Consider the following 16,104-nt stretch of genomic DNA (forward strand, 5'->3'; position numbering starts at 1 on the left):
GGCGGAGCCTGTACGTGCTGACGTCAAGGGCACGCAATACCTTAGAGGCCGGGGAAGGGCGGGGCCGGTAAGGGGACCTGCTGCTGGGAGAGCAGCGGCCGGAGCGGGGGCCATGGCGAAGCTGCTGAGCTGCGTCCTAGGCCCCCGGCTCTACAAAATCTACCGGGAAAGGGACTCAGAAAGGGCCCCGTCCAGCGTCCCCGAGACTCCAACTTCAGTCACTACCCCCCCTTCCAGCTCCTGGGTGAGTCGAGTTCTCCCCTGGTCAAAAACATGGTACGGCCCAAACCCCTTTGCGGCCTTTGCTCCCCAGCAGCGCCCAATATTGGAAATCGGTGGAGCCTGCTTGTCAAGCCAGTTGTCTGCAAAGTGCTCTTTGTGTTTCCTGGGTTAAAGTCCCGCCTGCGGACCGGCTTCCTCCTTTATCGCCGTTTGCCACCGCTTTCTCATTCTGACTACCACTCCTTGCTTTTTCCTTTCGAGGCCCCCCACCCTGCCTTTCGTGGTTCGTGCTGGTCCCAGTTGACTCTAAGTCCTGGGAGAGACCCAGCGCGGATTCGAGAGCTGGATGATTCTGCCGTCAGACTCTCGATTTCTTCTGCCTCAGTGCCCTCCCCAGTTCTGTTTTATCTTCCTTCCACCCTGGCCTTGAATTTCAAGATGATTTCTACATACGTATCCGCTGACCCCCACCCAACCGCCCACCCTATCTTGGAGGCCCTAGGGTCATCACGTCCGTGAAAGCTGGGGGTGGTGGTAGACTGTGCCCCTACATGTTTTCTACCTTTTCATTGGTAGTCTCAGACTGTGTTTATTGCCCTCCAGAGCTGCCCGCCCTCAGCCACATTCTCTTCCTTAATCACCCCACTGTTACTTCTGATCTTCTTTCCCTCTTCAAGTTGTCACAGTGTCTCTCCTTTCTTCTCTAACTCCTGTCCCCATATGCACATGCCCACAACCCATTTGAAACTGGGTCATGAAAAAGGATCACGAAATGTCCAGTGAGGCTGTCACTTTTGCTCGCAAGTCCAGGCCACTATGTTCTCATGGTCTGAGGTAGGAAATTGAGTTTAGAGTGGGGGTTGGGAAGAGCGGCTTCTTAGGGAGCCAGGGATGTCCCAGGAGGGACAACTTTGGAGGCTAGAACCCAGGGACACACGTCTGGGCTCTCAAAGGGAAAAGGAAGGACTTGTCAGTGGACATGGTCCTTGACTCGGCTGTCTGTTTTGGCAGGATACGTACTACCAACCTCGTGCCCTGGAGAAGCATGCTGACAGCATTCTGGCACTGGTATGTCTGCCCTGATGTCTGGGACTACTGCATCTTTTCCCATCCAGTTGCCTTCCCGAACTTTCTCCTCCCCAGCGTGGGGGAAGGCAGCACTCCTGGGGGGTGGGGGATGCTCTGGGCTCTGCAGCCAACCTCTCCAACATACGTGTGGACACGCTCTCAAGCACACATACTTGGCATTCCCCTTTGGTGTGTGCACTGCTTTCTGTGGGGCAGCCTGAGCCCTGAGGAAAATGTGTTTACTCTTGGGACTGTCTGCAGGTGCTGAGTCCTGTGGTCCCCAGTGACTTGTCCTCCCTGGCAACTAACCTCTTGGCTGCAAAGACAGCTGTTTTCTCTGGCAGAGTTCCTATGGTGACGTTTGTGCATCTCTTGGGGACCAGGCCAGGCACTGTCCTGAGCAGGGCTGATTGAAAAGGCTTGGCTAATTTGAGCAGAAAAAGAAACTGGCCTTTAAATGTGGTGAAATTATGTCTGGAGACAAGAGGAAGAAACGGGAACATATACCTAATCTCCCCAGCCTCTGTTATGCTCTGATATGTTGCCTTTCAACAAATATTAAGCACCTACTGTGTTATGCACAGAATAGGTCCTTGATATGATCTCCCTCAGGTTATCCACTTTGCTCAGAGCCTAGGCCTGGAAACGGCAAACCTCTGTGTGTGTATTGATTGCTTGTCCCTGTCTCTCTGCTGCAGGCTTCAGTCTTCTGGTCCATCTCTTACTACTCCTCTCCCTTCGCCTTCTTCTACTTATACAGGAAAGGTCAGTGTGGTTTCAAAGGTGGTGGGCAGGTTGTTGGCAAATGAGCCAACCCCCGCTAAAGAGGAAAGGGGACCTGTGAGGATGGCTTGGCTTCCCTCTTCCATGAGGCATCTTCTTCCTCCAAGGGCATGGCTGTCCCAAAGAGAGGGTATGGGGTGGAGGTGGGGGCTGTCCTGGGAAGAGATGCCAAGGGGCAGTGGGGAAAACTTCTCACATAATGCCTCTCCCCTCCTAGGTTACTTGAGCTTGTCCAAAGTGGTGCCGTTTTCCCACTATGCTGGGACGTTACTACTACTCTTGGCAGGCGTGGCCTGTCTCCGAGGTAGGTCCAGAGGGAGCCTGGTTTGAATCTAGCCTTCACTAGATTATATAATATATTATATAGCTTTTGAAAATATAATTTTTTTTTATTAAAGATTTTTATTTATTTGACAGACAGATCACAAGTAGGCAGAGAGGCAGGCAGAGAGAGAGGAGGAGGCAGGCTCCCTGCTGAGCAGAGAGCCCGATGTGAGGCTCGATCCCAGGACCCTGGGATCATGACCTGAGCCGAAGGCAGAGGCTTTAACCACTGAGCCACTCAGGCGCCCCTGAAAATATAATTTTTTGCTGGGTGCTGAGGGGGAATAATTGGGAATGGTGAAGACATGATCTTTTCCTTAAAGGATTTGGTTGTAAGTATGAAAAACTAATTGGCAGAAAACTTTGGTATTTTCTGGAAAAGATGCATATAGCCTACAATAATTTTGCACATATCCACATATATGTTTGTAATAATCCGAAATTGGAAACAAGTCCATGGCCACAAATAGTAGGATGGATAAATACTTTCGAGGGTTCTAGTTCTACAACAGAACACAACAGAGCAATGCAAGTGAACAGATTTAAGCTACACTTCGTAACACAGTTGAGTCTCAAAATTGTTGCATTCAACATTACAGATAATATATGCAGTGTATTTCCACTTACATGAATTTCAAAAAGGCAATATAGGTGGCAAAGGCATATATAAAGGCATATATAAGTGGCAGAAACATGCATGGTTATCTTGAGAATCAGGAGAGATTACCTGGGAGAGGGAGGGAACAAGACAGGGAGGACTCTTGGAGGGATGTGACTTTGTTCTCTTCCTTGACTCAGGTGATGGTCACATAAATGTTTGCTTTTTTTTTTTTTTTTTTAACTGAATGTGTGTTGTATAAGCGTAGTTATATCTCACAGTTTAATAGTGAAGAGATGATCCAAATCATTGCCCCTTGGCAGGTGCACATGACAAATACTGGGCAAAGGGATGCTTGGGCAGGTCAGGAGCTGGATGGCTACACTTGGGTCCAGACAGGGGTGAAGACCTTCTGCCTGCAGTGTTCTGCCTCCCGATCTCCACCGGGTTGGGCTCCCTCCTCAGAGAGTCCTGCCCTGACCTCCTGATCTAAAAGTAGCTCCTGGGGCGCCTGGGTGGCTCAGTGGGTTAAGCCGCTGCCTTTGTCTCAGGTCATGATCTCAGGGTCCTGGGATCGAATCCCGCATCGGGCTCTCCACTCAGCAGGGAGCCTGCTTCCCTCCTCTCCCTCTGCCTGCCTCTCTGCCTGCTTGTGATCTCTCTCTGTCAAATAAATAAATAAAATCCTTTTAAAAATAAATAAATAAATAAATAAATAGAAGTAGCTCCCACTCCTCAGTTTTGTCCTACATTTAAATTTTATTTATTTTTAATTTGGGGACAAAAATTAAATACAGAAGAGCTCAGAGAACACAATACTGTAATAATAATTTTTTTTTTAAGATTTATTTATTTGACAGATCACAAGCAGGCAGAGAGAGAGAGGAGGAAGCAGGCTCTCCACTGAGCAGAGAGCCTGATGCGGGGCTTGATCCCAGGATCCTGGGATCATGACCCAAGCCGAAGGCAGATACTTAACCGGCTGAGCCACCCAGGCGCCCCAATATCATAAAGAATTGAAATGCTTATGTTCTATGATACTGTTTCAGATACCTTTGGTCAATAAAATACTGAAGCTTTGCATTTCGAGCTGGCGTTCCCATTGGAATCTTCCCCAGTTCTGTGTTCCTCTTTCCCCAGAAGTAACCATTGCCATTTGGCGGGGTTTCTTTCTTGGTCCACATTTTTATATTTTTATGAAAGATACGCCTCACTTTATCAAATCTAAGCTGTTATGAATTGTAAAATGCATTTCGATTCAGTTTTCAAATGTGAAAGGAAACATGTTTTAGAATCTATGAAATACGGTAACTAAAAACAATATATAGCCCTTCTTTTTTTTTTTTTTAAAGGTTTTATTTATTTATTTGACAGAGATCACAAGTAGGCAGAGAGAGAGGAAGGGAAGCAGGCTCCCTGGTGATCAGAGAGCCGGATGTGGGGCTCAATCCCAGGACCCTGGGATCATGACCTGAGCCAAAGACAGAGGCTTTAACCCACTGAGCCACCAAGGCACCCCTACAGCCCTTCTTTTGTTCATTTTACATTTTTGGCACAACTGGCATCACACTGGACAAACCATTCTGCACCTTGCTTTGTTCTGCATATCGTCTGGGGTCTCTACCCCTGATGATAATAGCATTCTGGTTCATTCTGGTTTTATTTTCTTGGTAGCACTTACCCCTCTCTGAAATGTTCTTGTCCTTGCTTACCATCTTTCTCCAGTCCCACCTCACCCCCAACCAAAGCCCCAGGCTCTCAGTGGTGGAACCTGTGTGTCTCATTTCCGGTGCCTCCCATGTCATTGGTGCCTGGCCCATGACACCTGTCAGGTCAGTGAAAGCAGAGAAGTCAGGGCTTCAGATTCCTTGCCAGTGAAGGGAGAGCAGATGTGACTGCCAAAGGGCCAGATGAAGAGAGGAAAGAGCTGAGCATTGAGGATGGCTCTTGTTTCAGAGAAGGAAGTGGAAGGGAGGCTGGGAGGAGCAGTCTGGATATCAGAAGGTGGCAAAGATGGACCCAGGAAGCAGAGGAGGAAGGAGTCTCGAGGAACAGGAAGAGTGCTGAGTGCACAGTTGGAAGAGAGCGGGGACAGAGAAAGGGGACTCAACATTCAGTGAGGAAGTGATTGTGGGGCGAGAGCAGGAGCCAGGAAGCCAGATGGCAGGGAGTTAGACTGTACAGAAAAGAGAGGGAAAGCAGGCAGCGGAGAACGCTGGCAGGGAGAAGAGAAACTCCGCACTCACTGGGGTGAAAAGTAAGGTTGCGTGTTACTGTGGTAAGACTGGGAAGGTGAACATTCTGGAGGGTGGAGCATCAGTAGCCTATCAAGAAACAAACTGAAGAAGCTGGGTGGGAGGGGAACACTAAAGCTACATATGAAGGAAGGGGGTCAGCTCGACTCTCCTGTTTCCCCAGACTCTGGGCCATTTGTTCCTTTTCCTGCCACTTCTCTTTCCAGGGCCTTCTCCTTGCCCATCTCTAAGCTTCTTTCTGAAACTTACTCAGCTTGCTCTTCCACTTTTCTTAACGCTGTTTCCTGTCCTCTCTCTCCCAGGCATCGGCCGCTGGACCAACCCCCAGTACAGGCAGTTCATCACCATCTTGGAGGCAACACATAGGAACCAGTCTGCAGAAAACAAGGTGAGAGGTGCCAGACGTCTGGGTTCCCTGGCGGCTGCTTCCTCAGCTGCCTCCCTGGAGCACTAGGCACCAGCTTCTGCCTGGGGCGGGAGGTGGGTTTTGCCACAGACCACACTGGGTTTTCGCTTGCCCATCTCTGTATCCCCTCCCACCCCGTGCAAGTGAACTGTCCACCCAAGGAATCTTCCTCCCCACCACTCCTAATGGAGTGTTCCATAGTGTTTCTTAGAAGGGGGTCTTCTCTCTATCACAGCAGCTCAGTTCTGTAAATGGTGTTAATTTTTTTTTTTTTTTAAGATTTTATTTATTTATTTGACAGAGAGAGATCACAAGTAGACGGAGAGGCAGGCAGAGAGAGAGATAGAGGGAAGCAGGCTCTCTGCTGAGCAGAGAGCCCTCTGCGGGACTCGATCCCAGGACCCTGAGATCATGACCTGAGCCGAAGGCAGCGGCTTAACCCACTGAGCCACCCAGGCGCCCCAAATGGTGTTAATTTTGTCCATGTGCATCAAACACCATGCTAGTTTGGTTCAGAGATGGGACAAGATGGACAGGTATGTCCACTCTTGTGCCCGGAAGCACAGCATGGTGCCAAGAGGGAGAAAGGCTAGGGCACAGTGTCCTTGGAGTTGGGCCAGCCTAGCTGGTGCTGGAGTGTGATTATCTTTCAGAAGGGGCTTTGGGGCCCTATAAAGCTCTTCCCTGTTACAAAGGGGTTCCTGGGATCAAACAGCTGTGACCACCGTCATCATGCTCCACACTGTCATTTATGGAGCTATGGAATGATGTCCTGGCACGCCGCTGTCTGAGGCATTTTGCATACACCCTTCCCAGGCCTCACAACAACCACATTAGGTGGTATTATTATACCTCTGAGGAAATAGACACAAAGAGGTTCAGTGACCAGCAGAGTCACGGAGCAAAGGAAGTGGCTGGGTCTGGATTTGCCTCCAGGTCTGAGCAGAGTCTTCCTGAAATTTGCTTTTCTTCATTTTGTTTTGTTTTGCCATTTACATTTTTGTACAGTGTTTCTATTGTTCCTTCTTAGTCAAGTTATTTTTGAAAATGTCAAAAAATTTCTGTGAGGGAAAATTAAAAAACAGCTCTTAAAATATAGCACTGGGCACTCTGGGGATGAGGGAGGGAGTACAGCAGAATAGAAGACACAGTTTCCGCCACCCTCAAAAAGCATGTGGGCAGACTGAGTGGGATGACCAGAGGTGTAGATGGTCTGGGTGGCCTCACCAGCTCCTGACTGCAGAAGTTGAAGGAAGGGAGGTGGCCATGAGGATGGAACTGTCGGAGAGGGCCTCATTCAAGAGATGGTCCCAATGCAAAGGAAGCACCGTAGGCATGACTTTCCTCCTTCCCTCTCACCCAGCCTCCAGGACAGCATCAGGTAAAGACCCAGTGGGGGAAAGGGCATGTCCAGCCAACAAACCCCCCCACACCCACACTTCCTCCTTCAGAAGCACCAGCACCTCCAGCCACCCATTCTGGGTGTGGGTCAGTCTTAAATTTTGGAAAAGCAAAGACTATTAAGTTTCTCTTCTAGAAGCAGCCAGGCCAGTCTTGAGAACAGATAGAGCCTCCTCTCTTGCCTGATTTTTCAGGCCATAACAAAGCTTACCCTCTGTGAACTGTGGGGGGGTGGTGAGGGGGATGTTGACTTGTTTCCCCCTCCCCTGATGTGCAGGGGTGAGTCTTGTGGTTGATGAGGGTGAGATGAGGTTGGGTAGGTAAGCCTGCCCTCTTAGTCGCCCTGTTCCTCCCCTTCCTCTTTCTCTCCCTGCCCACCACAGAGGCAGCTTGCCAACTACAACTTTGACTTTAAGAGCTGGCCAGTCGACTTCCACTGGGAAGAGCCCAGCAGCCGGTGAGGTCCCAGTTCTTTCATTCCCTCCCTGCTCTGTCCTGTCCCGCACCTCTAGCCCCATTTGGGGCTCCAGGGCCTGCTCTCCAGCGCCATCTCCTCGTTCCTAGATCCCTGCCCTCTGGACCTCAGATGTCCAGCTTGCTGTTCCTGACTCCATCCTCCCCTGCATCTTTCCATCCTCAGGAAAGAGTCTCGAGGGGGCCCTTCCCGCCAGGGTGTGGCCCTGCTTCGCCCAGAGCCCCTGCACCGGGGGACAGCAGATACTCTCCTCAACCGGGTCAAGAAACTGCCTTGTCAGATCACCAGGTGGGAAGCAACAGGGAGAGAGGCCCGCTGGGGTGGAGGGGATGTGGAGTGAGGACTCCAGGACTGGGTGCTCCAGTTCAGTCCAGGACTGGTGCTCTAGATGTCATTTACTGGGCCTCGAGCTGTTTGTGGTAGTTTCTAATCTCGATTTGTATGTGAAGAAAAGAGGCTCAGAGAAGTTCAGAGTCTCACAGAAGGATTGGGATGAAGGTGAATGAAGGATTAGGATATTAACACGATTCTGTCTGATGACAGAAGCTCTTTCATTTTGTTATTTTTTCAATTTATTTAAGTAAGCTCTGCACCCAACATGGGCCTTGAACTCAGGACCCTGAGCGCAAGAGTGACATGTTCTACCAACTGAGCCAGCCAGGTGCCCTACAAAAGCTCTTTTAATGAGGCTGGGAGGGAAGAATGAGGTTGGGGGTGCGGTGGAGACACATAGCCCTAGCCGGAGCAGGGTCTGGTGGCAGCTGTGTCCTTGTCCTGGACACTCTGCACCTTGGCTATTCTACCTTAAGCGAGCTAGTTTCTGCATCCGTAAATAGCCCACCTCGCAGGATTGGTGAGATTAGGTAGGTAACCTGTTCACAAAGGCTTCTACCTTGTGGGGCCCTGAGCGCACATGACAAAGCCCAAGTAAGTCATAGCTGTAGTGTCACAGTAGTAAGCATCGGTACCTTGCTGTGGTGCAGGTGCTGTGGGGATTTTCTGTTGCTGGGGCCTGGGAGGCAAGTTCTGGGATACCAAGGAAGTGGGGGGGTTTAACGGTCAGTGTGGACAGTGTGCCCCCTTGTCAGAGGGGCAAACCAGATTTGCAGCTTTGAGGGGATGCTGGATGGAGTGGTACAGTGTTTTTCTGGGGACAAATCCTATTTCAGGATTAACTGGAAATGGTTAATTGCCTTTTTTAGGAACAGCACCTACCTATGTGTCGAAAGTAGTACGTTGGTTCAGTAAATATTTTCATCCCCTACTCTGTGTCAGGCTCTGGCCATCGGCCGCATGGAAGATAGAAGGCACATCTCAGTAAAATGGAACAGTCAGGTCTCTGCCCCCATGGAGTCTGCAGTCTGGTTTGGTGTTTTTCAAGCAGTGGATCTTGGGGCACCTGGGTGGCTCAGTCGGTTGGACGTCCAACTCTTGATTTTGACTAAGTTCATGATCTCAGAGTCTTGGGATTGGCCCACCTCTAGTGCTGTGCCCCTTAGGGAGTTTACTTTCCTCTCCTCCACCCCCTGTCCCTCGCCCTGCTCATGTACACACACACACTCTCTCTCTCTCTTATTTGACAGAGATTATAAGCATGCAGAGAGGCAGTTAGAGGGGTGGGGGGGAAGCAGGCTCCCTGCTGAGCAGAGAGCCCAATTCAGGGCTCGATCCCAGGACCCTGAGACCATGACCTGAGCTGAAGGCAGAGCCTTAACCCACTGAGCCACCCAGGCGCCCCTAAGTAAACACATCTTAAAACAAAATCCAGACTATGGATCTTGACCCATTCAGGAATCTTGAAGTCAATTGAGTGAATTAGAGCTATCATTTTTTTTTTAAGTATTATTTAGCTGGGAACTTTTAATAAGTTTCATTTTTAAGATTTATTTATTTAAGAAAGAGAGAGCCAGAGTGCACACCCGCAGTAAGGGGTAGAGTGCGGGAGGAGCAGAAGGAGAGAGAATCTTAAGCAGACTCACACTGAGCCCCAGCCCAGAGATCATGACCTGAGCCGAAACCAAGAGTTGGACATTTAACCAACTGCACCACCGAGGCCCCCTCAGTAGTAATTACACATTAACAGAATCATAATTAGTAATAACTTTGCTTTTACTTACCATATATAGAAAATATCATCTCCTACATTTTTAGTATATGTACAGATGTGTGTACTGGGCCACAAATAAAATGTGCCCCTTATAAAAGGTTGTAGTAAAAAAGTTTGAAAAACATCAGCTTGGTACATACAATATTTCATTAAATCCTTAAGGAGGAACACAAATACATGAGGGTCAAGAAAACAAAACTGAAGTTCAAGGGTGAAGCGGGCCCCAGGGTCTCTGGGTACGAGGGCTGGGATGGACCCTGGGCCCTCCTGAGCTCAAGGGTCGGCTAACCCCTGTGTTCCCCACAGCTACTTGGTGGCACACACCTTGGGGCGCCGAATGCTGTACCCCGGCTCTGTGTACCTGCTCCAGAAGGCCCTCATGCCTGTGCTGCTGCAGGGCCAGGCCCGGCTGGTGGAAGAGGTGAGGCACCCCCGCCCCGCGGCCCGATCCTCCTCCCCCAACCAAGGATATGACCTCCCGCCCCTCGTGTCTCCCTCACTCAGTGTAATGGGCGCCGGGCGAAGCTGCTGGCCTGTGATGGCAACGAGATTGACACCATGTTTGTGGACCGGCGGGGGACAGCAGAGCCCCAGGGACAGAAGCTGGTGAGAGGGAGCAGGGAGCCCAGAGGCAGTTGCGGGGGCAGCAGAGGCTCTGGGGATCTCAGGCCTCCAACAGCTCCGAGGAAAGACAGCTGGAATAATCCCTGTCTCCCAGCCCCACCCTCAAGACCTCTTCTCTGGGAAAACCCTGCCATAGCAAAATGGAGCAAGGAGAGGTTGACATTCAAGGACCAAAAAGTAATCTTGTAACGGTCACCACTTAGGCAGCATTTCTACAACCCTGTGGCAGAGAAACTAATTTTTTATGTCAACCCATTTTATAGATGATGAAAATAAGACCCGGGATAATTTTCCCAGATCACACAGTAAGTGAGAGAGCTGGGATTTGAACCTGGGCTGCCTGGCCTCCCAAGTGGCCTGCCTCCATGAAGCAGTCCCGGAAGGAGCCCTGAGCCAACAGTCTAGGGAGCTGGCTTCTGGTCCTGGCTCTCCCCAGCACTGTCCATGCGAGTCCATGCGAGCCCCATCATCTCTGGGCTTTGGCATGGGACACCGTGGAATGAGTTTATCTGACTCTGTGTCTGGAGCCCAGAGATGGAAAGCAATTGGCATACCACACAAGACAAAGTGTCATGGGAAAAAATAGACTCAAAAGCCAGAAAGGAAAAAAAGTATCCCTACCCATTTCTGAGGGCTGGCCCCGTGCTGGTCTTCCAAGGAGAAGTGGACACTGTGCTGGGTGATTAGTACTTCCTCTTCCTCTGAGGGCTCAGTTTGCTAAGCATTTGCATCCACTTTGCTTCTCTTCTTATACACCTTATGGGTTGAGAAATTTCCATTCCCCTTGAAGAGAACAGGCCCTTTCCTCTTTCCACATCCTACCACATGGGGCATTTTCTGTCCCAACTTGGCTCCTTCCCAGCCCTCCTTCCTGCCTCCCTCCACAGGTGATCTGCTGTGAGGGGAACGCGGGCTTCTATGAGGTGGGCTGCATTTCTACGCCTCTGGAAGGTAGGCCTGTGGCTCAGCTCTCTTTGTCCCTGTCCTTTGGAATGGAACGGCCCCACCTTCCCACACCGATAGAACCTCCCTGCGCCCTGCGCCAGATCGTGTGTGTTCCGAGTGAGGTTTAAAACTCACATCTGGGGGGAAGTGTACTCCCCCTTTGCTAAGCATACATCCCTCCCCTTGGGCTGTGTTCCTAACAGGATGGCCTTTGTTCTGTCCCCACCACACCATCACCTCTCCCTTCTGCTGCCTCACAGCCTCTGGTGTCATCTCCCCATTCTGGGAAGGCTGGAGTTACTTGCCTCTGAGTTTGAGAGTGTTTAGGGTTCAGTTGCTCTTTCCCCCAGGGCTGGAGGGGTTTGGGGGAGGTGTGGACCATGAGCTCCTAGCCCGCCCCCCCTCCTTCTTTGCAGCTGGATATTCAGTCCTGGGCTGGAACCATCCAGGCTTTGCTGGAAGCACGGTGAGACCCTCCCTGAAATCCCTTTCTTTTCCTGAATTATGGTCTGTCTCCCCCTGGTCAGCCACTAGAGTTAGGGAAAGGAGTGGCTGTTTCTGGTGGGGGAGCTCCCACTCCCCTGTCACCTGGGTGCTAAGGGCAGGGAGCCAGACCCTTCCTCCAGTGGGAAGCGGCAGGCAGGCTGGTTTCTGGAGAGTGCAGCCCTTCCCACCAGCGTTTTCTTCTGCACCCTCCCTGTCTGTTGCAGGGGAACTGCCAGAAGAGTCCATTTTGGGAGCTTGCCAGTGACCCAGGTGGCCTTTGGTGCTGACTCACTCCAGTCTTTGCCCTTCCTCCTGCAGGGGGTGCCATTTCCTCAGAATGAGGCCAACGCCATGGATGTGGTGGTCCAGTTTGCCCTCCACCGCCTGGGCTTCCAGCCCCAGGACATCATCATCTATGCCTGGTCCATCGGCGGCTTCACTGGTACCAGCCTACCTCCTGCCTCCCTCCTCCCAATTTGTGCCACCCCTACCCCACCCCAAGGAGAGGTAGGGAAATGCATGGGCGGCCTGACAATGGGGTCGAGGCTTAAGGGAGAAGAGGATGGAGGTGGGATATCTGTGTGGGTCTGGAAGAAGGTATCCTGTTTGTATACATTCACGTTTCCTTCCACTCTTATGCCCATTATTTTATTTACTTATTTATTTATTTATTTTTAAAGATTTTGTTTGAGATGGGGCGCCTGGGTGGCTCAGTGGGTTAAAGCCTCTGCCTTCAGCTCAGGTCATGATCCCAGGGTCCTGGGATCGAGCCCCGCATCGGGCTCCCTGCTCCACAGGGAGCCTGCTTCCTCCTCTCTCTCTCTTCCTGCCTCTCTGCCTACTTGTGATCTCTCTCTGTCAAATAAATAAATAAAATCTTAAAAAAAAAAAAAAAAGATTTTGTTTGAGAGAGAGCGAGCGAGGGGGAGGGGCAGAGGCAGAGGGATAGAGAGAATTCCAGGCAGACTCCCTGCCAAGCATGGAGCCTGACACAGGGCTCATTCTCGCCACCCCAAGATCATGATCCAAGCCAAAACCAAGAGTCAGATGCCTAACCAACTGAGCCACCCAGGTGCCCTCTTTTGCCCATTATTAAAAGAAGTAGACCAGGGTCCTGGACAGGGAGCACATCAGGGAAGCGAATCTTTCCTCTGCACATCTTCGATGCACTTTGATGTTCTCTCTCAATCTTTTCCGGAGAGTGCCCTGGCCAAGTGACGTGAGGGGTTAAGGGAGACCTTGGGCTAACCTAACAGGGAGGATGGTGTCAGCCTGTAGGGTCAGTGGGACAGGGGTAGGGTGGTGGGCAGGAGCCTCTCAATCCTCACCCTTCTTTCCTATCCTGGTACCAGCCACGTGGGCAGCCATGTCCTACCCAGACATTAGTGCTGTGATCCTGGATGCCTCCTTTGATGACCTGGTGCCCTTGGCCTTGAAGGTCATGCCAGATAGCTGGAGTGAGTACAACTCCCAGGCCTGCCCTTCCAGGGAAGGGGTGGGCTGGTACTGGGAGCTTCGTTCTAACTGGAGACGGATCCTTTTGCTGTGGGTAGGGTGTGGGTCACCCCACTATTGAGAAGCAGGAGGACTCCCCTGTCTGGGGCCTCAGTTTTCTCTGTGAGCATTGGGGACCTTTGTGTTGGGCAAGGGCTTTGTCTCTGTTATCCCTTCACTTTTATCCCACTCCAGGGGGCCTGGTGACCAGGACAGTGAGGCAGCACCTCAATCTGAACAATGCAGAACAGCTGTGCAGGTGAGTGAGGGCCGGCCAGCAACACCCTTCCCCACCTCCCCCCTGTACAGGCTCTGCTTGGTATTCGAGCAGATCTCCCAGTAAGGCCAGACTTTAGGCAATGGGGCCCATTCTTTAATATTTTCTCATCCTTGGGTGATGGGCTAGCTCATGGGGCCCTGTATAGTGGGGGATGAGAAGGCAGCCCTTTGGGGGGTGGGCAGTGGCCAGGTGTTACCGTCTCCCTCTGAACACTCTCTCCCCACAACGCTCTCCTCTGAAGGTACCAGGGCCCTGTGCTGCTGATCCGCAGAACCAAGGATGAGATCATCACCACCACGTGAGTACCAGGGAGACTCTGCCCTCCTGGATCCCAGATGGACCTAGGAAGTTGCCCTTCCAACCTCTGCCCCTGGAAGGTGTCCAAACCCTCCCTCCCCAAACTCCAGCCTCTTCAGTGTCCATTCTTCCCACCCCCAGGGTTCCTGAGGACATCATGTCCAACCGAGGCAACGACCTCCTGCTGAAGCTCCTGCAGTACCGGTGAGCCAGGGGTGTGTGTACTGACATGGCACAGCGGGGAGCGGGGGAGGAGGGCTTGGGGTGAAGAGTGAAGGGAACTGGGTCCTGACTTCCCATCCCCGTGTTCCCTCTGTAGGTATCCCCGCGTGATGGCAGAGGAGGGTCTTCGAGTGGTGAGGCAGTGGCTAGAGGCCTCCTCACAGCTGGAGGAAGGTGCATGCAGATGCTGTGAGGCCTTTGGGTGGGGACATGGCAAGGCCAGGCACTGACTGGCGTTCCTCTCTCTCCCTGAGCAGCCTCCATTTACAGCCGTTGGGAGGTGGAAGAGGACTGGTGCCTGTCCGTCCTCCGCTCCTACCAGGCAGAAAATGGGCCTGACTTCCCCTGGAGTGTGGGTAAGGATGTCCTGGGGCAGGAGAGGGTGTCGGGAAGAGTCCAGGAAGTAGATGAATACCCGGATGTATGGACCCCGTGTGAGTGCCTCTTCTCTGCAGGGGAGGACATGGATGCAGACGGAAGGCAGCAGCTGGCCTTGTTTCTGGTGAGCTAAGGGGTGGCGAAGGAAGGGGGTGCCCAAATGGCCAGGGGACACATGTAGGGCTTGGGGACAGCACTGGAAGTGGCAGCTTGTAGAGAGTGGGTGGTGGTTTCACGGGCCGTGGAGGTGTTTGGTGGCTGCTGCTCACTGCAGTGTTCTGCACCCCACCTGTCCTGCCCTCTTTCTTCAGGCTCAGAAGCATCTGTACAACTTTGAGGCCACCCATTGCACCCCGCTTCCGGCCCAGAACTTCCAGATGCCCTGGCACCTCTAGCAGCCACAGTGGGACTCGTTCTCAAAGAGTGGAACGGGAGGAGACATGAGGAAGGAGCCTCTTATTTGTGATTCTGTGTTTATGTTGCTGTTTGTAGTTTGTGGAAAGTGGGGGACTGTCCCCCTTATCACTGCCCTCTTGCACGTTTCCCCTCATCCATCCGGCAGTACCTAACCTTGCCCGACATGCACCCTGCATTCGATGAATGAATTATTCCTAGTAATTAATAAAAAGGTATTTTTTCTACAGTTGGGTTAAGTGTTTGACTTCCCGAATGTCCAGGAGCCTGGGGCTGAAGCCCCAAAGGCTGGGTTTTGGGCAACCCAACCCCAGCCAGCCTATTTAACCCTTCCCATCCCTGCTGTTCCCCCAGGCCTTCAGCCCCCAACCAGAACTGTCCTCATACAGTGGGTCCCCAAGCCTCCCCGTTTGCTGGTCTAGTAGTATCATCACGTACAGCCTCCCCTGCAGGCGACCCAGTCCACCCTGCGTAACCCTGCAGCCTCCCCAGGAGCTCACAGCTTTGTTGCCTACAAAGGGTTCTAGTACCTGATTTCCCCTACTCAGGGATCTTCTATGGATTTCCAGATTGAACCCACATGGCTTCACCATCAGTACCCCCAGTGTTTCTTGCGAAGATCTTGCTATTCCCATGAGGAGTGAGGAACAGCCCACTCCTCACGTCTTAAGCAGCAAACCCTGCACACCTCACTGTGTCATCAAGTCTCCTTCAACAACAGAGCCTGTCAGGGATGGAGGCCAGAGCTCCAAGGGCTCATGTTCTCCTAGAGCCACACTTCGCCGTTCTGGACAGCTATTAGAAGAAAATCCTTAGTTTAAACCTGAGGAAATTGGTTTCCTCTAACTTCTGTCCTATTTCCAATCCTTGGATTTCATGGAACAGAATAAGTCCTTCTCCCGCCCATCAGTATGTTCCCTGGCCACTTCCTTCTTTGGGAACCTCTTTTCTAGATGACACTCCCCCAGATTTACCACCTTGGCCACTGTTTTGAACAGGCTTAACATGGGCAAGCAATAAAGTTCTGTTGTCCTGGATGTCTGCTGACTAATTTCAGTGTCTCCTGGGCCCCGGGGCATGAAGGTCCTTCTGCAGTCTCTGGGACAGGAGCATACTGAGTCTCCACTGGAAGGGTGATCTCTGAGACTTGTCAGGTGATATGACACCTGGTATTTGGGGTTAAAAGAGAGGAAGTGGCCACAGCTTCACCACTTTGAGCAAACACTGGAGAATTGATGCTGGCGTTCTGCTCCACTGTCCTGTCCCAGGGGGCAAACACGGTGGGAAGTGTGGAGCAAGAAGCTGTAGGACCAGTTGCCAGGTTC

At 51.7% G+C, this 16,104-nt stretch overlaps 1 protein-coding gene across 1 annotated transcript; it reads left to right on the forward strand.

Moving 5' to 3' along the window:
- The first annotated feature begins 39 nt into the window (after window positions 1-39).
- Window positions 40-15,008, forward strand: ABHD16A (abhydrolase domain containing 16A, phospholipase). The gene is made up of 20 exons (XM_059178924.1): window positions 40-244; window positions 1,234-1,290; window positions 1,989-2,055; window positions 2,291-2,377; window positions 5,553-5,638; window positions 7,441-7,514; window positions 7,698-7,820; window positions 9,946-10,060; window positions 10,144-10,245; window positions 11,151-11,214; window positions 11,625-11,674; window positions 12,013-12,136; window positions 13,047-13,151; window positions 13,384-13,447; window positions 13,710-13,766; window positions 13,907-13,969; window positions 14,085-14,161; window positions 14,245-14,343; window positions 14,443-14,489; window positions 14,677-15,008. The coding sequence occupies exons 1-20, from the start codon at window positions 113-115 to the stop codon at window positions 14,758-14,760; spliced, it is 1,677 nt and encodes a 558-aa protein (XP_059034907.1). The 5' UTR covers window positions 40-112; the 3' UTR covers window positions 14,761-15,008.
- The last annotated feature ends 1,096 nt before the right edge of the window (window positions 15,009-16,104 follow it).

Source organism: Mustela lutreola, chromosome 6 (genome assembly GCF_030435805.1).
Source record: "Mustela lutreola isolate mMusLut2 chromosome 6, mMusLut2.pri, whole genome shotgun sequence".
NCBI lineage: Eukaryota > Metazoa > Chordata > Mammalia > Carnivora > Mustelidae > Mustela > Mustela lutreola.